General features: G+C 38.0%; 1 protein-coding gene across 4 annotated transcripts in view; it reads left to right on the forward strand.

The window, feature by feature from the left end:
- The window catches only part of EYA1 (EYA transcriptional coactivator and phosphatase 1), an 88,912-nt gene that overhangs the window by 32,917 nt on the left and 32,065 nt on the right, over positions 1 to 23,930 (forward strand). For all 4 annotated transcript variants that reach the window (XM_075828229.1, XM_075828231.1, XM_075828232.1 and 1 more), the window contains 3 exons: positions 6,748 to 6,887; positions 7,269 to 7,352; positions 15,421 to 15,510. In XM_075828229.1, coding sequence (XP_075684344.1) covers positions 6,748 to 6,887; positions 7,269 to 7,352; positions 15,421 to 15,510 — 314 coding nt within the window. The remainder of the gene's footprint in view (positions 1 to 6,747; positions 6,888 to 7,268; positions 7,353 to 15,420; positions 15,511 to 23,930) is intronic.

The following is a 23,930-nucleotide window of genomic DNA, read 5'->3' on the forward strand; positions in this document are numbered from 1 at the left end:
GTCAGTAACTTTTTCCGCTGATTGGTGAACCTCAGATATTTATTCTAGTCTAGCAATGTTGTGTTTCATACAAAGCAAACAACATTCTTCAGTGTGTGTGATGATAGGGCTGCCTTCATTTTTAAAGATGTGCAAAATGCGATCTCCCTCAATAATCACATTCAGTAATTACGCCTTAGTCAGAGTCTGATGTTCATTAAAATGATCCTATCAAAAATAAATTCATATTTTATATAAAGTATGAAATTAGAAAAAGAGATTCAATATTTGATTAGTTATCTAAGCCATTTAGAATTGTTAAGAGTGTATCTACTTGTTTTATGTTGACCACACACAGTATTAAAGTAGTTCAATAGATATATATTTCTTGCAGGTCAAAGACAAACTCATTAAACGGCTAGTCATACACAGTGAAGGTGGCCGAGTCCTGTCTAATGTGTATAAACAAGGCATAGAAAAACTGTCAGCTGAGTGTTCAATTTTATATTATGAGCCCCAATTTCCCTATTAACATGCATATTCAACTTGGTTAAATGTGCATGTTATTTCAACAGAGCAGTCGGGGATAAGCAGCTGCCAGACACCTCTGGCTCCAAAATACATTATTTTTCTTTTTTTTTCCATCAACAGCAGCTCTAGTTTTTAAGGTCCCATTGACATTGCAGTCTCCTGCTGAAATCTGTAAGACTATAAAAATACTGGATAGGTTACCATATCTTACCAACATTTATTGGTAGGTTCTAAGACTACGCTATTATTTGTGAATTATTGAATCCAGTAAGTCAACAGAAACACTCAATATCTCCCATATAAGGCTTGATAATAAGAAAATATGTCAGCATCACATGCAAGTAATTATGTAAGGGGCTACTTAATGTACAAAGCTTGAGAAGACAACTCTTGGTTACGAACCAATTTTCACATGAGGTTAAAAATCAGACAATATGGCAATATGGTATATGGTACAGTGAAGGAAATAAGTATTTGATCCCTTGCTGATTTTGTAAGTTTGCCCACTGTCAAAGACATGAACAGTCTAGAATTTTTAGGCTAGGTTAATTTTACCAGTGAGAGATAGATTATATTTAAAAAAAAAACTGAAAATCACATAGTCAAAATTATATATAAGTATAAGAAATAAGTATTTGATCCCTTTGGCAAACAAGACTTCATACTTGGTGGCAAAACCCTTGTTGGCAAGCACAGCAGTCAGACGTTTTTTGTAGTTGATGATGAGGTTTGCACACATGTTAGATGGAATTTTGGCCCACTCCTCTTTGCAGATCATCTGTAAATCATCAAGATTTTGAGGCTGTCGCTTGGCAACTCGGATCTTCAGCTCCCTCCATACGTTTTCGATGGGATTAAGGTCTGGAGACTGGCTAGGCCACTCCATGACCTTAATGTGCTTCTTTTTGAGCGAGCCACTCCTTTGTTGACTTGGCTGTATGTTTCGGGTCATTGTCGTGCTGGAAGACCCAGCCACGAGCCATTTTTAATGTCCTGGTGGAGGGAAGGAGGTTGTCACTCAGGATTTGACGGTACATGGCTCCATCCATTCTCCCATTGATGCGGTGAAGTAGTCCTGTGCCCTTAGCAGAGAAACACCCCCAAAACATAATGTTTCCACCTCCATGCTTGACAGTGGGAACGGTGTTCTTTGGGTCATAGGCAGCATTTCTCTTCCTCCAGACACGGCGAGTTGAGTTAATGCCAAAGAGCTCAATTTTAGTCTCATCTGACCACAGCACCTTCTCCCAATCACTCTCAGAATCATCCAGATGTTCATTTACAAACTTCAGAAGGGCCTGTACATGTGCCTTCTTGAGCAGGGGGACCTTGCGGGCACTGCAGGATTTTAATCCATTACGGCGTAATGTGTTACCAATGGTTTTCTTGGTGACTGTGGTCCCAGCTGCCTTGAGATCATTAACAAGTTCCCCCCGTGTAGTTTTCGGCTGAGCTCTCACCTTCCTCAGGATCAAGGATACCCCACGAGGTGAGATTTTGCATGGAGCCCCAGATCGATGTCGATTGACAGTCATTTTGTGTGTCTTCCATTTTCTTACTATTGCACCAACAGTTGTCTCCTTCTCACCCAGCGTCTTACTTATGGTTTTGTAGCCCATTCCAGCCTTGTGCATGTCTATGATCTTGTCCCTGACATCCTTAGAAAGCTCTTTGGTCTTGCCCATGTTATAGAGGTTAGAGTCAGACTGATTAATTGAGTCTGTGGACAGGAGTCTTTTATACAGGTGACCATTTAAAACAGCTGTCTTTAATGCAGGCACCAAGTTGATTTGGAGCGTGTAACTGGTCTGGAGGAGGCTGAACTCTTAATGGTTGGTAGGGGATCAAATACTTATTTCTCTGTGCACAATGCAAATAAATATATATAATTTTGACTATGTGATTTTCATTTTTTATTTTTTTTTATATAATCTATCTCTCACTGGTAAAATTAACCTAGCCTAAAAATTCTAGACTGTTCATGACTTTGACAGTGGGCAAACTTACAAAATCAGCAAGGGATCAAATACTTATTTCCTTCACTGTATATGGCAACTTCACTAAATATGCTTACATGCATTCTTATCAGTTAACTCCTGGAAGACTTGCATGTGTTCTTCAAAATATAATTATATCTATTGGGATCCAGGAGGAATCAAATTATTCTACTGTTATAGCAATGACAGGGAGTGATCGTACAGGCATATGATCTAGGTTCTGTATAACCCTTAGCAATAAGAATAAAACAAATAAAAAAACACCATACAAGCAAATGTATGGGCATCCAAGAGGGCAGCCTAAGGGTACTTTTTTTTTTTCTTGCTATAATTCCAATAACATATCCCCTTGAGTTCTGATTTTTTTTAATATCTGGATTGACCAAACAGTGACAACACAGTATAGAAATCATTTCATAAAGAACCACCTATTAGGAAAGTTATTCGTTCGTTTGCTCGTTCGTTCATTTGTTCGATAGTTATTGTTTATATTATTTCATAGGAGTTAGTGGTAAGTATATTTTCCTCTGTGTGATTCCAAACACATCAGGGAAGAAAACAAAGTCTTTGTATGCTCTTTTAGGTGAAGGAAGGTGTTTGAGAGCCGTCTTTCCTAATAAAAGTGACCACATGTGTAGGCAGGTTGTTGTCTTCTACAGGCAGTATATATAAACTTGTCCAATGACACAGTGATAGTCATTCATTCATTCATTCATTCATTAATTTTTTTTCATTCAATATTCCAGTAGCTGAAGTAGCAAAGAAGCAGGATTTATTCATTTACCTGTGATCAGACAATTATTGGGACCTCATTACAACTCTATGTTGTATGTTTGCTCTACCTCAGGTCACAATTGTTCTACCCAACATCAGCAGCTAAGGAGGGTTCCCTCACTTTCTCGTCAGGAACGAGTTGGATAATCTTGAACTGGACTGATGTTATCTGTCCAATATTGAGTGCTTCATCATACCTGTTATCGGATTAGTTCTTGTAATTGGTTGTTTCTTTTATATATATATTAATGGACAAACCTCTGTTATCTATCTGGAAAATAATTTCCAGTAATATTTGCTATTTTTCCTTTTCTGTATTTGGTTATTTGTACTATTTGAACTGTACAGATATCTGTTACTGTGCTTCATATAGATGTCATCTGTCTAGAGAGTATACAACTCCAGAACGATTTTTAATTCTATATTTTAACTTCAGAATCTTGGTTGAATCTCTTGATTTTGGCTTTACATCCTGTTATTTAGACTAATTGGCAAATATGGATAGCCTTGGGTGTAACTATAGCTGTAGGAGCCATTGCAGCTGCTGCGGGTCCCAGAGGTTGAGGAAGCCCACTCAGTTGTAAGAACCTTGTTCATTTTTTGTGGGCAGAATAACAAGTTGGCGACTTTTTGCCATCTAGCACTACTATGGGGGAGCTCTGATATATGATGTTATTATCCATACCTCTAATTTTTTAATATTTCATTTTCCTGTCACTGGGTGGTGAAGGCCCACCTCATTTTGCTTCAATTCTAGTTACGTACCTGTAGACAGCACATGTCAATTGTTCAGCTATTGATCTCTTCTGAGTCTATGAGTGATAAAAAAAACTTGAATCAAAAATATAGGATGTGGCATCGCATGGTGTGGGAAAGCTTCTAGAAGGGAATACAAGAGGTGGTGTACAGGGTCCATGCATGTGGCTTTCCTAATCATTATATTCTTGAGGAAGACCTATGGGAAGTCCTTTTATAAATTGATACTTGGAATATTTTCTGTATATGAAGTAATACTATATGTATATGAAACAACCCAGGTGAAGGGTCTCATTTATTGTAAGCAGTTTGTAGCAGTCTTTGCACAGGACGGTGCATTGAATGTTTGTGGTCCAGTTGGCTGTGAAAAATGTACATTCCTTAATAAGTAGTCAGGAGGTAGTCTGGGAATCAGACTCTTGTGGGTTGAAAGTTTTTTCATTCTGTTTTGCAAGATCTTAAAGTAAAACGTATGTTAAGCAGAGAAAGAGGCTTTAAATGTCTGGAGTGAAAATACTGCCCAAAGCCTATTTTACATAACATTTGAGCCACAGGTGGATTTGCAAAAGAATAACTGTGAGGGATATATGACACATTTGTGTATTCTTCTATAATCAGATGGGCATATTCAGACCTTGTCTAATCCAGGGGTTGTGTACATCCATTAGTGATGTCATCCCTGTGCGGTGTGTGGTTGAAATTAGGTTTCTAACTTTTTATAATAGCTTAAAGGGGTATTCCCAACTTAAACATTTATGTCATATCCACAGCTCTGGGATCCGCACCTATATCGAAAACAGGGGTCTGTCACCCCCCCCCCCCACATCTCGCCTGATGTGGCGCAGATTCCAGATTGGGACTAGAGGAGTGGGAGTATTGCAAACTGTGACCAATTGACAGGAAATATCTTACTGCATTCTCCAGGTGTAGTTATGCAAAATCTTCTTAATCAGTAATTGCATCCGGATGTACATATGTGCCCCGATGTTTGTGTGGGCACACTGCTAGTGTTATTTTGAGTAAAACAGGATATTCAGCTTTCATGTATCGCTGATCTACACCATTTTATCAGGTAAACACTGTGGTCAGTACTGACCATGATTTATATCAATGGGGACTCTTGACATGAAAGGGTGAATCCCAGCGGCATCATCAACTGAGGCTCCTTTCTTGATTTAATATAGTTGGGTTCTTTTTATGGTCCAGGATTGTCTAATTATATATGTTAGTATAGTAGTGTAGTATAGCTTAGATAAATGTACTAGTAAAAAAAAGACCTTCAATATTGTATTACTCCACATTTAGTATCAGTATAAAAAGTCCTAAGAAATCTTCTAGAACTGTTTTAAACACACTATGTGTACTGATGCTTTAAGTCTGTCTGAACAAATAGTTATGTTTTTTTAGTTACTTATTTTTAAACTGTATAGTAAATATCCATCCTTTTTTTATGGAACTTTTATGTTTTTTTCGTTCAGTAAAATTTCCCCACAATAAAGGTTGTACACACACATTGATATATCGCATTATGTTGAAGTCCATGCTAGAATATTTCCAGTGTTTCCTCCCTTTTTTAGTCTCTGTAACTTTTAATTCTGTAAGGAATATAGTGTGGCATTTAGGAAATCTATTTTCCTATGATCTCTCGTATCCTTCATATGGAAATTCAAGTACCTATGACCTGCAGTTGAAGCACTTACGTTTGTGTCAGTGATTTTTTACCTCTCTGATAATTATCCCGTGTCTGGCTTTCTTTGTATTAGTAAAAGGTTTTGGCAATACCCTGTTCTTTACTCCTGTAATGTGATCGTCTGAACTTTGCAGCGAGGGGGAAAGCTTACTGTGCCTCTCATGAATATTCAGAAGCAATCAACTGACGACAACAGGAAGCCTGGCATTCTCAGTCCTCAACATTATTAGTACTGACAAAGTTGCATTACATTTAGGAGACAGATTATTCTAGGGACCAGACTGATTTTTCTAAGAGCCTTGGGTACATATGCCACCAGAGATTTGTCGTCTGTAGTATAATTGTCATTTGTAGCTGCTAGCCATTAACATGAGACTCCCCCTTGTTCACACCACAGTGTACGTTCACCATATACGCCAGGAATGATTCCAACATAATCACTGAATGTGTCCATAGCATATAATAGGCCCGACAAATGCCAGTATTAAAGAGTATTCTTTAAGCATACGTTTAGGCAGTATGCGCAAGCATACCATTTCTTTTCACGATTTGTTCTGGAATATGCTTTTCAATACAGTATACATAGGAGTCAATGCGCAGACATATGCACCTGTATGGCGAACAGTTTCATACATCAGGGCCTTACCTTTTGGCTTATAGTCAGGAGCCTGGGGGTCTGAGCATAAAGAATGTATTTAGGATATATATATATATATATATATATATATATATATATAAAAGATATCCTTACTATGTATATATTAGGGAAAACAAGAACTATGGCTATAGGAGCAGTCAAATATTACCCTACATGACTGCGGGTAATTTTAGGTTTTCATTCAGAATATTATTGGCCAGCAAAATATAACTGAATTATTCTTAAATTTTAAATTGATAAGCAAAATAAGTTATGGATATTTCTTTGACAAACCAATTTCCGATTTTTGGGGTTGGGGGAAGATGTACATTTTGATGACAATGTATATGTTTTTCAATTGGTCATTCCTTTTTTTCTAACAGAATACAGCACAATTCATAGTCCATCAACGCCTATTAAAGATTCAGATTCAGAGCGATTGCGGCGTGCATCAGATGGAAAATCACGTGGACGAGGAAGAAGAAACAACAACCCATCCCCACCTCCAGACTCTGACCTTGAAGTATGTAACACAGTAACCTGAGTCTAATACGAATAATTATTTTCCCAGTAGGTTCCATTAAACATTAGTCATATTGGAGGTTCTTTAGAAAAATGACACGGCTAATGTTTTGCATTAGATTATTTTCATTTAAATTGTTAATTAATTTTTACAGATATTTTTAATTTAGAATTGAATTATTTAGTCAACTATATGTTCAAGAATATGTAGAATATGTACTGAATACATTATTAATATTATTCTCATCATCAGTAATTGTTAATATTATTCTCATGATAACACAGCAATTTCATAACATTTTGGCCATCAATAATGTACAAGATTTTTTTTTTGATTTTTTTTTTATTGTCCATACCTATTTCTCTCTCATTCATTTTTCAGAGAGTATTTATTTGGGATTTGGATGAGACGATCATTGTCTTCCACTCATTATTGACAGGATCCTATGCAAACAGATATGGAAGGGTGAGAAAGAAAGGATTTTTTCTTGTGTTTGTACTATGAAAAACTAAGACTACCCACATGCATTCTATGGCATAACAGTTGCAGATCATAAAAGTTCACATTGAGCTGTATGTAAAGTACATTAATCTTTAAAGAGATTTTCATGCAACTATTGCACGACAAATATCTTAGTAAGAAAGACATGGGGTGAAGTTGTATGCAAGTTGCCAAAAAGTTGCACTTGATACCTTTTGAGCTACAATAGTCAGTGTGTAGCTTTAAGCTACACATAAGACAAAATTCTGCAATACCCATTAATTTCAGTTGGATAGCTCAATGGTTCAAGGTATAAGGGGGGCCTCGAACTCTTCCCTGACAGCAGATGTCAGGCAAAAGAGGTATTGGACATGTTGGTTTTTACATACCCGATCCGGCTGCTGCCAGAGGGGACCCTCTCTTCATTGAACTAAATATCGGGAAGTTAGGAGGAACAGCTGTCATCTAAATGAACGTTGTATCTCCTATGTATGACCAGCTTAAGACGAGGGCTACATAATGCCTTCACAACTGAAACTCCTATAGAAAGTAGTTAGTCACACAATTTGTGTGACTTGACGCTTCTGCAAGTTTTGCAGTTGACTTTAACTTTGGTATAACATGACTCATACCTTGTACTATTGACGATCTCATCATTATATTTTCTTAACCGGTTAAAAACCTAAAAATTATTGTTAATTATCCAAACTATTTAATGATTGGTTAAAAATAATCATAATGTCTATGGTACTAAAATGATGGTTCTGACCTGTGAAAGTCTGCTTCATCAGTTGGAACACTTACATACATGTTGTACATTTTTCTGGTTTAGTATTACATTTGTAGCTTTTATTTCACCATTGTCTGAGAAAAATACATGTAGGACAATGCAATGATATAATATTTGCCAGAATTCAAATTATTTTTCATAGGCAAAATCTTTGTATCAGGAGAAATATCTTTTAATATACGACCCTTTCCCCAAAGATCATCCCGAATATCATGCTTAGTCTTTATGTGATGTGTTCTTATTCAGATATAAGCCGCTTAATACAGTGCTTTTTTGAGTCTGTAATACAGACACAACACTAGGACCTCCCGCGGTCAAACAGAACCAGAGTTAGCGTACCATAGGCTGCTATTGCGCTCTAACTCCAGTCTTGATGAACCACTGGAGGTATGAGTGTTACATTCATAATATGGACACAAAAAAAGTGCCGGTATTACGCTGTCTGAAAGCGGCCTTAACCAGCAAAACTTGATCAAGCCTGCTGATCTCAATATTGGAGATACATTTCTAGTATTTATACAGTACATTCAATGCCAATTAGAATTAGTTGAATTAGTGAATCTTAGAAAATTCTATATTCGAATTAGAGCCCGACGAATTGATTACACAATTTCTAACAACTACAACTAAAAAAATTATGTTTATAAATTGAAGACAATATGTGAGTGTGTATAACCTTGGTAAACCACAGTTTATCAACGTTATCATTATTTGTTGTCAAGTACACAGTAAGGCTAAGTTCACACAGGGAGGATACACTGCGTAAAAGCATGCATCGTATCCGACCATTGCGCCACAGGGAATTCTGGGCGATAAACCACACCATACTGTGGTGCAGTTTTTCTGCCGAAATGTCCTCTGCGGAAAACTGCAGCACTTAGCCGGCCTCCTGACATGACGTTTCATCCCAGGAGACCGCAGCAGCCTATGATTGGCTGCAACGGTGGTCACATGGGATGAAGTATCGTCCAGGCCGGCCTCCTGGGATGATGTTTCATCCCATGTGACCGCCGCTACAGCCTGTGATTGTCTGCAGCGGTCACGTGGGATGAAACGTCGTCCCAAGAAACCACGCTGGAGGGAGGAACACAGACTTCTGGGTAAGTATGACATTGTTTTTTTTCTGAGTTACGTTTCTTGCGGCGGAATCGCTGTGAACCCATCGCAAAAAAACGCAACAACTGCTACAATGCAACAAATATGCAACGTTTACTCAAATAAAATTGACATGCTGCGGAATAAAATTCCGCAACGCAGGTCAATTTCTGAGCATTTTTTTACGTTCAGTATTTACGCAGCGTGTGGATGAGATTTGTTTTATCTCATCCACTTTGCTGCTATTGTATTTGCTGCGGATTTTCCGCAACTAATTCCGTTATGGAAAAACCGCAGTATTTACGCAATGTGTGAACTGTCCCTAATGGTAGTAGAAAAGCTTGAACTGATCTGGGTTTTTCTTAAAATAAAGGCAGGGATCATATATTAAAGGCAGGGTGTGCTTAATGAAAGCTAGTAATTTAGATGCTGGATCTCATCTGTATTAGGCAATGCCTACACTTTTCAGACAGGACATGACTCTATACTCTTTCTTAAAGAACAATAGCCCAGGGCTGTGGAATGAATGGCACAAAAGGTCAATTAGCCTACCAATAATAATGTGTGCTTTTAGTGAAAGGAGGGCGGAGATGGGGAGGTGAATCACCCCTTATCTCATTAGACAGTACTTATTTTACCTAATGCATCAGCAATCTTCACATTAGAGGTAATTGCTACTGTTCTACAGCCAGAGTAGATGGTAGATAGCATTTTTGTAGTCTCAAGCTATACGCGTAGTTGCCATGACAAAGTAAGCCTGGATTCTTCAATTTATTTCCTGGAGACAGTGTGTTCATCCTTATAGAGGATGAAAACTTTATTGTAAAAATGTAGTTTTCTTGGCAAATGTTTCTGTATATTCAGTAAAATGGAAATCGTAGTTTTGAAACTAATCTTACTAGGAAAAATCCACTATGTGGGGGTCACTATAAGCAGCCAATTCCCAATAGATTCCATCATGAAACAGCATAAATTAATCCTTTAACTGGCAGAAGCTTATTTTCCTTCCCCCATTGAATAAACATGAACACTTACCTAAGCCGAGCATGCATGTTTATAGGGAGGTCAAGGGAGATTGCTCTCAGCTAAATGAATGTGCAACCAAAATCTATTTTATGTGTATACCCAAACTTAGCCTGATTTATTTTGGTCCCTATTCGGGTTTAAACTGGCCCATCAGAGTACGAGATTGTCCAGTGGCAAGGCTCTGACACAATCATGGTCCAGCAGAAGAGAACCTCATTTGGAGCTTTTTAGCCAATCACTTACAGATAGGTTCTATTTCATATGAGTTGATTTACAAACAATCTATTAGACCTTATTTATGATCTGTCTTGCTTTTGTACTTCTAACAAAAAGATTACAATCAAACTAAAAGTGGACATGCACAGGGTCTGTATAGATAACAGTGGACCCTCATAATTATTTGTTCTGGTGAGCCCTAAGTACCCAATTTCAACACTGTCACCAATACCTTAATTTTGGATCAAGTGTGGTCAAATTTAAGGGTTATTCCCATTTCAGACATGTATGGCATATCTATGGGATATACCATAAATGTCTAATAGATGCGGGTCCCAGTCGGCCGCCGCATAAAAGCGGAGAAAGAATAGAGATGTGACCGCGCGTGTGCTTAGCTTTCTCCATTCTGTTCTATGGGAGTTACTAAAACTGCTGAGCAAACATACATGGCTGTTTCTGTAACTCTTATAAAAGTGAATGGAGTGAGCCATACACATGCGCGGTTACCTCTCCATTCATTCATATCCCGGTTGCAGTAGACGGCTGGGACCCGCATCTTTCAGATCTATTTGGCATATCCTGTGAATATGCACAGCCACCTCTTCATTTATTCTCCACCTGGATGTAGCATCTGGCTGAGACCCGCATCTATGGGACATTTATGGCTTATCCGTGGATATGCCATAAATGTCTGAGATGAGAATAACTCTTTAAAGGCTATGTACACCTACATAAGCTATTTTATTATTATTATTAAATTAATGTGTTTTTAAGCAACTTTTAAATTCACTTTTATTATTATTATTATTTTTATGTCTTACGATACAGCTCCTAGGTATCCTGTATACATAGAAGCTGTATTATTCTCTCTCAGTCTAATTAGTCAGTTTAGATGCACTGACGGCTTGGCTCACTGCGAGTCCTGCTTATCTCTGACAGACAGGATCCAACAAATATCAATCACCTAATATCATCTTAGAGACATGCAGGACCGGCTCTCAGCCAAGCCGTCAGTTCAGCTGAACTGACGGAATCGGCTGAGAGAGAACAATACAGTTTTTATATATACAGGATAGATAGAAGCTGTAGATAGAAGAAAATTGTTTTTTTCATGAAAGTGATTTTAAACGTTTCTTAAAAACACATAAGACATTGATTTAATTGAAAAAAATGGCTTACAAAATTGTACATCGTTTTTAAGAAATATCTTAGCCTTTTAAAGGCTTCTAAATAATATGGAGGTCTGGTTGTATTTATTCTTAGCGATCACATAGATACTATCACATCAAGAATAAGCGATTCACCTATAGACTGTCATACTTCTAGTCCATATTTAATGAAGCTTTTTTCATTTCGTATCTCTCATCCTGATGTATGAAGCCAGCTGCTGCTTCTAGACTGGTCTTGGAAGGTGAATTATGTCGACATCTCATTGACAGTATTGATAGCAAAAAACAGGTGGACAAACATTGATGATCCAAATAAGCAGTGATCCTATTCTTTATCTCGGTTTTTGTAAAGCTAATTCATCAATATGACACTGCTTTACATAAACTGGACAATTTTTGAGAAAAAAAGTTTTATTGATCATTTTTGTAATTAAGTTTGAAGAAATGGCTTAACTTTGTAAAGAATCTACATTTTAATAAAAGAACAGAAATCTCACATTATTAGATTGCCGATTACACCAGTCATTTCTTATTACTTTATTTCTTTCTGTTTGTCCAAATGTTTCTATTGAGATCTCCAATCAGTTCAGTTAATTGCAATTGACCTGTCAGGTTTTAGTTCCCTCACATTTTGAATGGAAACATGAAAATTTCCGATATCTGTACGATTGTAAACTCATAAGCGATGTTTTCTCCACACTTTAGATTGGATATGAATTTCTATATCAAAATACATTTTGGCCCAGTTTTGTCCATAGAATATTAAACATATATTTTTGTTGTAAATCTTTTTTTGATTAGTATAAACTAAGGCATGAAGTGTTGTTGAAAGAAGAAAATATTTAGCGATCATTGTCTAATATCTGTGATCCCCAGCTCAGTATCGCAAAGCACAGAGTTAGTATAGACTAAGTCTCATATGCTGAACTACAGCACTTGTAATGTCTAAAATTTTTGTCTAAGGCCTCATGCACACGACCGTAGCCATGTGCACGGCCGTGATTTTCGGGTCGGCCGGCCGCGGAGTGTCACCCGCGAGCCGCCCGCAAATCGCGGGCCATGCACTTGGCCGCGTCCATTATTGAATGGGGCCGCAATTCTCCCGTGGATTTTTGGGGGAATTGCGGCCGCAAAAGCACGCTTGTGTGCATGGGGCCTTAATACAGAACTTATTTTTGTTCAGGGGACAAGAGGGATAGCTACATAGTTAAAAGGTTATATTCAGTCTTCTTTCGTAGTTTCGTAACAAATAGCCTGTGTGATTTACATGGTAATTATATTGCAGGCGTGAACATTTATAACTTATCCATAGGATTTTGATTATTGGAACCCCGGCTGATAGATTGTTTTAATACCTCCCATACAATTGTATGAAGTAGCAGAGCACATGCTCGTCCACTGCCCCATACATTTCCTCCCAACCACTGCTGAGGATGAGGTACTAAGGTCTCAGCAATCAGACCCCCACCGAGCTAACATTTATCACCTATAACTGAGAAATGTTGGTTGGAATACCCCAGTAAAGTAGAGATTCCTGTTCATGAGTTGCAAAGTGCCACAGTTAAAAAAATAGACAAAAACTGTCTATCCTGAGTATTGTGATCATATATATTCTTTGACAACAAAATGCTATTTTAAGCATTTAAGGAATTTAAAAAAAAAAAGAACTCATTTTTTTCATCATAAAAATTGTGTACTTTAAACAAATTGGAAGACTTTTACCTTCTTTCCTAACAACTGCCAAATACATAATGTAACAAATAGCCATCAATGCTTATGTTCTATGTATAAAATCATGAAAATGTTATACAAATGAAAACAAGACAGACATCTGCATTATATTTAGAAACCACGGCTTTGGACACTGTGTTTTATTTTATTAGCTCAGCAAGGAGCCAGTTGATACGGCAATTTCTTCAGAGAACATAAAGTGTGTTATACGTTAATCGCAAATAAAAGGCCTTAAGTCTTTGTGGGTGGCCTGACCCACATAACATCAGTGATTCTCTACAGATATTTTTTAGATCACTGATTTACTTGGAATATCAGTAACCTATGAAGTGAATTTGATTATGATCATATCGGTTTTCTAAATATAAATATATTCCATCATAATAAAACTTTTCAGCAGTCTTTGTATAAACCCTTTTATACAGTTTATTAAGGTGCTTTATTTATTATATATATTTCTTCTCCCTGTTTGTCGTCTTTGCAGTATTTTATATTAGTAGACAGAGTTAAATAGCGAGATACTAAAAAATGTACAAAAAATAGTAGCAACACTTACCATGATATCCTTGTCTTTCTTCTATCTTATATTGCAATCCAGGGGCATAGTATAAGGCAGTAGCCCCCAACCAGTGGCTTGGGAGCCACATGTGGTTCACAACCCCCTGCTGTGTGGCTCGCCATAGGAACCCTAAAGTCTAACCATATGCTCTTGCTATGCTATGACATACACATTAACAATATTACAGACATATCCTATCACCAGAAAAGTGCCAATTTGGGTGGAGGATTACCAGTGTGTTAAATTTAAAACTGAAGTACTTACCTGCAAATTGAAATTTCATGGTTTTGTATTTCTCTTTGTTTAAATTTAAAAATGTTTTACTTAAATGTGGTTCCCCGTCATTACTTATAATGAAATGTGGCTCACAATGTATAAAAGGTTGGGGATCACAGGATGCAGAGGTTGCAGGCATACCTAAGCTCTGGTGTCTGAGGGGACCCAAAGGCCTATCAGCCACATAAGAAGACAGCAGTAAACCATTGTAGGAATAGTTACTCATGCATTAAGGAGATGAACTGTTATTTCCATGTTCTGTTTGTGGCTAAAGTTTTCTATGTCTTGTGGGTTTGCATTCATGCTATTCCTAATCTGTAAATTGGCCATATACATTAGAGAACTGTTGGCCGAACCCTGCCGATTTTGGCGGTAACGACCGACGTTCTAATGTGTATGAGCAATCTTCCTACTCTCCCCGACGGCAAAGATTTCAACATGCCCGATCCCAGAAAAAAAAACATGGTCCCCACCCGATCATCCAACAAAAAGGGATTGTCCAAAGCAGCCAACACCTTTGAGGCCTGCTTTATGAAATCTAGTGCTGACTAATAGTAGAAAAGTTGCTTCTAGCAAGTCATGAGATTTTTTTTTCTAATGTTTAGTTAAAAAATAAAAAGTGGGAGTCTCCCTAGTTGTTACGGGAAACACAAGAAGGAGTGACCATCTATTTTATCACAGATTTTTTCAGTTACAACTAAAAAAGTTTATTTTTACATCCTGGAAATGCACTCATTCATTTAATTTACAAACAGACAGAAACAGTAAGAATTGTTACAAATTAGTAACTTTTGATTGTGAAATGTTATAACATCCATTTAATTCAAGTTAACTAGCGCATACTATTGTGGCATTTTCCTACTGTATCTATTTCCTCTTCTTCATCTGTAAACGGGGCAGGATTTACACCACAGACATTTGTAGGAACATTTTTTGTGAAGTCCTATATTATACAATATACAACCAGTAATAATCATAACATATAGTAGTTTTCTAAGTTTTAAATCAAAATAAAGTCTTATTTTGTCACATTTCTATTGCCTTATTTTTCAAGAACAGTTGTCATGTATCTTCCCATGAATCTGCTTTGTCATAGGTTTACTATGATTAATGATATATCTATGTAAATAATTCCTAAATAAATTCGGTTATAGATAAGCCCAAGTTTGATTTTGATTTTTATCCCACAAGGATCCACCATCCTCTGTGTCACTTGGACTTCGCATGGAAGAAATGATTTTCAACTTGGCGGATACACACTTGTTTTTCAATGATTTAGAAGTGAGTACATAATACTGAATTAAAAGATATTACGAAGTTATTGGGGTTTTATTTTAAAAAAGGTATTCTGTGTCTCTCTCTCTCTCTCTCTCTCGAAGTGCAAGGATAGCTGATTGTGTTCAGCATTTTTTTTGTATTATTATTATTATTATTATTATTATTTTTCTTTTTATTTCCATAACATGCATGTTTTGACGTTTATTTAGAATATTGATATCAATGTAAAACTAAAATTAAAAAATAAAATATGCATTAAGAGAGCTGATACAGTTAATAACAAGTAGCCTGATCAGCAGTTGGTGCATCTATGATAGAAAGAAATTGGATTGAGCTTGTGGAAATCTATTAAATCTGAAGGAACATTTATTAGACTTTATTTGAACTTTGATACTGTTATCATTAGAACTGTAATGTTTTTTTTTTCTTTTATATTGAAAATATTTGTTGATCTTTTTAATTTTGAAAAAAGAATGTTGAAATTGGCATAATATAAGATTTGCCAAATCTTTATGTGGCCTATATTGTAAACTACAGTGACAATGTACAGTAGGCCAAGGTAATAGGAAAATGAGTACTAAAATCAGCTCATAGTCCAAATAAACTGACCGGCGCCTTTACGTTTGCTACAATAAGACTGCTAGAAAACAACTAACCATACATGCTCCTCTGCCCCGTGAGCCCACAGTCATTACGCAGGGCTCAGAGGGGTCATGTCACATTTCCCTGCTGCCCTGACTGCTAAGAAATAGGAATAGCCCTGCTTCCTAAGAACTGATGGGGCAAGATTCACATCTTCTGCCCCCCTATTTAGCACTATGAGGTGAGTGGGGGACTAAATGTATTAAAGTCCACCCACTATTCCAGTTTTTATAGGACATCAGACATATGTACTAATCTGAATAAAGGGTATCCTGATTTTTGTAGCAAAGCCTGTTTTTGACATTTTGGGACCAAGCATTTTCTTTATTATTTTTTCGTTGATTTAGGTGTATAAGGGCTTGATGTTTTGTGGGACGAGTTATTCTGGGGTACATATAATTTATTGCTAAGCTTTTATTATTTTTATTTTGGTGGGGGAATGCAAAAAAACCTGTGGCAACTCTGTGTGTAGTTTGGCATGGCCTAATAGGCAGATACCAATGGTAAACTAACAAACGCTCCTAGCTGCCATGGTAGCTGACATTGGCACCCTCCGATTGCAGTTACAGCAGAAGCCTGGCTGACAATTATCTCATGCCTATGAAATGCCAAGAAGTACATGTATGGCATCGTACCTTATCACAAGGAATTCCATCGTACATGTACATCATGGTACGCCAAGGGGTTAATGGATCAATCCACTTTTTAAAATGTGCCTTTAAAACATTTAATATAAGTAGCGGAGTCCCTTCTTTCCCAAAAGGCAGGTTTATGTGTCTAGATATTTTCATAGCTATGTGCTTGTTTGCCACTGCTGAGCACCATGTCAGGATTAGAGCTGAGACATTGGTAATTGATTTGTAAATACAAGGTTTTTGAGAACTAGATTTGCCCATTCATGGATAAGATACTTGCCTGTAGGTATGGAATGATGGGCATATTACTCCAACAAGCTCATTTAATTAAGGAAGCTGCTTTCTCCCATACTTTAACTGGAGTACATTATGCAAGCCACATTCAGTTTCTCCGGGATATAGACAGCTGTTTATTTAAAGCCCGTTCGTTAAGCAAGCTTGTGGCACGGCTGCCAACACGCATTAATCATCAAGATGCTGTTTCAGTGGATTTTGGAAATGTATGTTATTTCAGACAGAAGAAAGAATCTGAAAGGTTTTGAATACATCTTCTCCTGATCAAAGTTAATTGGCAGCAATTGGCCTTTAAATATTCCCTGATGTTTCCTTCTTGAAAATCAGGCGAAATGCACCTTATTTAATGGATGAGCCAAAATCATTTAAAAATGCCAGTATGTGACAGGCTTCCAGTGTGGTTTCTTCCACATCTGTCCTGTATTTTGATTCCTTTTCATCTTACGAGAATCTCCTCGCGGATGAACTGGCAAATTATATTGCAATCAAATAATTTACATGTGCTTTATTTTTCTTACATTCCAGGGCAAAGTGTTCCTTCTACTCTAGATTGAAAATTATTAGGAATTATTTTATGTCACATTCATTTTAGGAATTATTTTATGTCACATTCATTTTTAAGATTTTTTTGGTCTATGTTTATCTAGGGAAATATAAACTGTTACTTGGGCCTGGCATTATATTATTCGAGTATTTTGACTGAAACACTTTTTTAAACTACTGTTTAACTTTCAATTATTATACTTAAATCTGTAATATGACTGCCAGTATGACTTAAAGAAAAATTAAAAGCTCCAGGTAAAGAGTTAAATTGAATTATAAATTCTTAAACAAAAAATAACCTGTCACAAATGATTTAAGGCCTAAGAAAGTCTGTAATTAAAATTATGACAGTATTCTTGCTTACTAATGTACAGAAAAGACGGAATCCAGTTTGATTACTGGTGCCAGTTTAAACAGGGCATTTTGTGGTATTTTGGCTCTCAATCATGTTTATTTGCAGATTTTTTAATGATACAATAATTGATTATATGTCATATTAAAGCCACACATCATAATAGGGCAACCATAGAATTCTATCGCTACATACTGTACCTCTATTTACCCCTGATTTCATACAGAGACATACAGGCGTTTTCCATAGAAATCTAGAAAAAAAAAAAAAGAAGTACCATGTTCCATTGGTGAAAATATCCATAAGACGGCGCCGTGTTGAGGCACTTCATGGCAGCACAGGGAGTGCCTATGTATACAGGCTTTAAGGATATGATAATAAATAAAGAGATAATTTTAATATAAGTGCTGAATTTTGACATCCTTTGGACTATATGCCTCGTTATAGTCCCCATGCACATGGCTCTGCCATGTGAATAAGGTGTTACTCTTTTGTTGCATAGATAATCTGAAATTATTATTACAAGATAAGGTTTATTTAAAACATTAAAGGGAATGTGTCGCTAGAATTTGTTATTTTTTTTCAGTTAAACAATTATTATTTGAGTGATTACACATTGTTTTAATTTTTCAAATTAAAGTCATGAAATATTATAAATTAGATTCTAATTTATAACATTTCCATGTGCTGGGCACTAGAGGGAGCAGTTCCCAATATTGCAGCATGGTCACTGTGGTAAAGCAACCTCATTGATTTATGCTGCAAATTTGGGGTGGACACACTCTCCTCTAGTGTCCTCACACAATCCCCCCTCCCTTCTTCTGGCTAGAGCTAGGAGAAGGAAGGGTTTGAATATTCAAACCTCCTACACTGTGTGCCGCCATTTTCTGAGCGAGTGCACAGTGTAGGAGGATTAGATACAGGGTTCAGCAGACAGTATCACACGAACATAATATACACATCACATACAAGAAAATAAATTACCTGCCGCCTCCGCTGGTCTACGCTCATATTCCTTGTGCCTGAACATATGGCCGGAAGCCGCGGCCGGAAGTCGGAAGTCGTCATCTTACTGTCCGGCAGCACCTTCTGGTCCACATGAAAATGGCGCCGGATTTTGCTCTGCGAACGAGCTTCGTTTTGGTCTGTGTGGGAGCGGTGCATGCGCTGTTCCCACACAGACGGCGTACGCTTCTGAGAATGGAAAGGCTCCCATTCGCATTCTCTGTGGGGTTGTATGTGCCGTATTCCATCTCTGTATGTGACGTGAATCGACACATACACAGATGAAAAAAAAATGGCAGCCCCCATAGAGAAGTAAAAGTTTGAACACAGTAAAAATTAGAACGTGACAACACTAATAAATAAAATTTTTGTTTATATTTTATTAAAAGCAATAGAATAAAAAATAAAATAAAACCATGACACCTTCCCTTTAAGCACAAAGCAAAGCTGTGTGCATGGTGCCTGAATGGTGGCACATAGAGTTCCAGCGATACCACATTATCTGTAGTAGACTACTTTCGTATTACAGCATGAGATGGAGCCTGCAACACTTTTTTTCTCATGGATTCCATATTAATCTGTAAGAAAAAATCTCAGCATGCTGCTGTAAGAAATCGGAGGCACACAGTGGTATGATTGCTGTATTATGGATACGCACAACACGGATCAGTAATACCCGCTACGTACATAAGCCCTAGAGCTGATTTATGAGCTTGGCATTATACCAGTAAATATGCCACAGTTTTATAACTTATCTATACTGTAGCATTTTGTTTAAAAAATTAGGTAGGGAGAAATAGAAATTCATGAATTGACATGTTCAAATTTACATGGAATTTATACTTTGACTGGTTTCATCAAGGAGACAGCTGACCCTTTTAATGAATCAGGCAGCATTTTTAGAAATTGTCCTCAGCAAGTGCCAGCAGCACATTTTTTGTGCAGGATCAGACTGACTCCTGGGATATTCTTGTTCTAAAAGGGGTCAGAATTTTTTAAAAAATTACTATTAGGGCACATTCACACAAACGTGAATAACATCCGTGTGCTGCACATGGAAATCACTTGCAGCACACGGACCCATTGATTTCACTACATGTCCTATATTGGTGCGTTTTCACGCACCTACGTGCCCATTGAAGTTAATGGTTGCGTGAAAACCACACACCGCAGCGTGTGGGGTGCGTGATTTGCACATCAATTCAATTAAAAAATCTATATATAAAACATGTATGTGAATAACGCATTCCACTCGCAAAGAACACTGATGCATAAAGCAACACACACGGACCAGATTCACATGCGTTTTTTTCACGTGCGTGAATCTAATACGCTCATGTGAATGTAGCCTAAGAAACCAATACTTGGCAAAAGGAAGTTAGATTCATTGCGTATCCTGACAACACGTTAGGACAAGCAAGCTTCAAAAAAGAAATAAGCCATTATAAACACTGCCAAAAGTCCACGCCAATTCTGATTCTTCTCAAGATCCTCTAGCTAATGTCCATGCCATAGGACTGATAATGTGGGAGGGAGCTGCCCTTCTCTTCTCCACAGTATTTTATTTGATCTACAGTATGTATTTTGACTCTTTCTGGAGTGTCATTTCTGTCCAATATATCTTCTCACTATGCTCAATGTTACAGGGCAAATAGCTGTACAGTCTTCAATAAGAATTTTTTGCCACACCAATGTTTTAGATTAGTGCTGGTGATGTTCACTACATTTACCAGCATGGCCAGCGTGCACACTTTTGGGATGTCAGTTAATAACCACCTCCTACGCCTTGTTACTGACATCAAGAAGTAAAAAAATCAAATCCTACTGACTAGTAGATACTATTGTGCTTGCCGATGTTATCTACTTGAATTTTCCGGCTTTAAGCACATGGTTCAACAGGACCAATAGAGGTTGACAGTTTATATAAATGCTGTTTCTTTAATCAATGGGATGTGACTGGCATTGCAGCTTAGCCCCATTCACTTAAATTCCCAAAAACTGTGGACCAGAGTAGAGATTTTTTGGGAAAAACATGGACCCAGTTTTCTAATTTTATACAACCCCTTTAAAGAGGAACCTGTCCCCTCTACTGACATATCTATTTTGGTAAATAATTGGATTCCCTATGGAATAACAATTCCAGAACATGATTAAATTGACAACTGGGTGTTAGCATTTCCCTAATAAGAGGAGTGGGTTTCTACACAGTCTGATACTGATTGTAAATTGACATTCTGTGTAGGAACACATCCCCTCTGATAACACCCAGTTGTTAATTTATTTATACATTTCTAGGAGCAACAGCAGAGAAAGGCACAACATATACTTCTAACAAAAAATGCTCCAGAATTGTAATTTCATGGGGACTACAATTCTTACTAAAGCAGACAAGTCAGGAGAGGTGACAGGTCCTCTTTAAGGCATTTTCCAAGTACATCTACATTGTACAAAGCCTTGGTTTTTTTAATGCTGCACATTTAGGCAGAATTTAGAGGGGCAATAATTATTTATTTAATCATCTTATTCAAATTCTTATTCAAAAAGTCATTGTAAATAGTAAATAAATGGCTCTACTCCAAAGCATAGATGTAACCATCCAAAAAGAAAATGTTCTAAAAACTGTCTACAAATTAATTAGCTACAATACCAAATACAAGACTGGTATTCAAATGTGCTCTTTTACTGTACATTCAGATATGTTGGTACACATGGAAGCAAGATCTTGAGGTGACTGTTGAAAATCACCCCAAATACTCAATAGTAGTTATCTGAGAGATATAGGAGCTATATATATATTTATTTTTTTTTATAAGATCTGTAGAGTTACACACAGTAATTACTTTATTAGGCAACAAACCAAAAGTAATAAAAAAAAGCAATTCAAACATGTTGTCTGTTCTGCTTCATTTGAATGATGGATAATTTTTCCTAACATTGTGGTGTTATTTTCTGTTGCTGAGTTCTCACACTTCATTTTTCCAATTAGCCAGTTAAGTGTCTTGTAGATGTATCTCCTTTCCACAATTATGACCAATATAATAAATACATCAGCAAGCCATCTTGTTAATGATTTGCATAACCATGACAGCAACGAAAGGAATTTTTTAACATTCGACAAAGATAAAAAGGGAAATGAAAATAAAGTACATAGTGATGAAAACCACAGAGTGATGTATTGTACTAAACATTACTGGTTTCACAGTTACAGACTTTACTGATTCTGACCAGATGGTAGTATCTTCTTCTTTTCCTATGTATGCTAAATAAACATCTTGTTTTTAAGAGGTAGATTCATGTCGATCTCGCAGTTGAGTGATTCCAATAATAAGATTATACTATGGAATCATTATTTAAGCAATTCCCTATTGCTTTGATTCCAATGGGGCTTCACTTGACAATTCCTTTCCTTACATATGTTTTAGCTACCATACAGACAAGAACTTAAGGTGAAGCTTTGAATTGACTTTAAAGGGTAACCAAATTTTCCAAAAACTTTTTGTAAAGGATCTGCCAGGCACTATGTCTGGGTATACTCCCAGGATTAATCAGTCGACACCTGAGGCCAGACCTCTGAGACTGACACCTGCTCCCACCAATCAGGGTGGCAGGCTCAGGAGTGGGAGAGCCTATCGCGGCCTGGTCAGTCAGAGTTAGCTCCGCCCCCTGTCCATTTATACCTGCCGTTTTCTCTTCCTCCTTGCTTGTTATTCTCTTGGATTCCTGGCTCCACTGCTGCCTTGCTCCAGCCTGCTTCTGCCGTGCTTCTGCCTTGCTTCAGTTCCGTTTATCCTGCGTTGCTCTGCCCCTGGCTTGCTTCTGCTCCGTGCTCCCGTTTGTATACTCCACTACTTCCTGATCCTGACTGGCTCTTTCCCGCTCCGTTTCCTCGCGGCGTTCCGTGGGCTACTGTATTCCCTTGCGTGTTCCCTGTTTGTACCCCTTTGCACTTAGACAGCGTAGGGACCGCCGCCCAGTTGTACCCCGTCGCCTAGGGCGGGTCGTTGCAAGTAGGCAGGGACAGGGCGGTGGGTAGATTAGGGCTCACTTGTTCCCTTCACCTCCTTCCGCCACTACATAATAACAAGCCCTTACCTAGTCTACCATTTCTTCTACGCTGACGCTATAATGGACCCCCTTGAGACCCTAACCCAGCAGATGCAGGGCCTCTCCCTACAGGTCCAGGCCCTGGCTCAGAGGGTCAATCTGTCTGACGCTGCCTTTGTAGTACCCCTCACCTCACCTTTAGAACCCAACCTCCAGTTACCTGACCGGTTCTCAGGGGACCGTAAGACTTTTCTCTCCTTCCAGGAGAGTTGCAGACTTTATTTCCGCCTAAGACCTCACTCCTCAGGTTCCGAGAACCAGCGGGTGGGTATCATTATATCCCGACTCCAGGAAGGGCCCCAAGAGTGGGCCTTCTCCTTGGCTCCTGACGCCCCTGAACTTTCCTCCGTTGATCGGTTTTTCTCTGCCCTCGGTCTCATTTACGACGAGACTGACAGGACTGCCTTAGCCGAGAGTCAGCTGGTGACCTTACGTCAGGGTAGGAGACCTGTTGAGGAATACTGTGCTGATTTTAGAAAGTGGTGCGTAGCCTCCCGGTGGAACGACCCGGCCCTAAAGTGCCAGTTTAGGTTAGGATTATCTGACGCCCTGAAGGATCTGCTGGTTAGCTACCCCTCTTCTGACTCCCTAGACCAGATTATGGCCCTAGCAGTACGACTTGACCGACGTCTCAGGGAACGTCAGCTTGAACGTTTCAATGTTTTCCCCTCTGACTGCCCTGCGATTCCCCCCAAGGTCCCGTCTCCTCGCTCTTCCACGGAGGACTCGGAGGTACCTATGCAACTCGGGGCCTCCATGTCCCCTCGACAACGTAGAGAGTTTCGCAGGAAGAATGGTCTCTGCTTCTATTGTGGGGACGACAAGCAACTACTGAACACCTGTCCCAG

Source organism: Rhinoderma darwinii, chromosome 5, assembly GCF_050947455.1.
Source record: "Rhinoderma darwinii isolate aRhiDar2 chromosome 5, aRhiDar2.hap1, whole genome shotgun sequence".
NCBI lineage: Eukaryota > Metazoa > Chordata > Amphibia > Anura > Rhinodermatidae > Rhinoderma > Rhinoderma darwinii.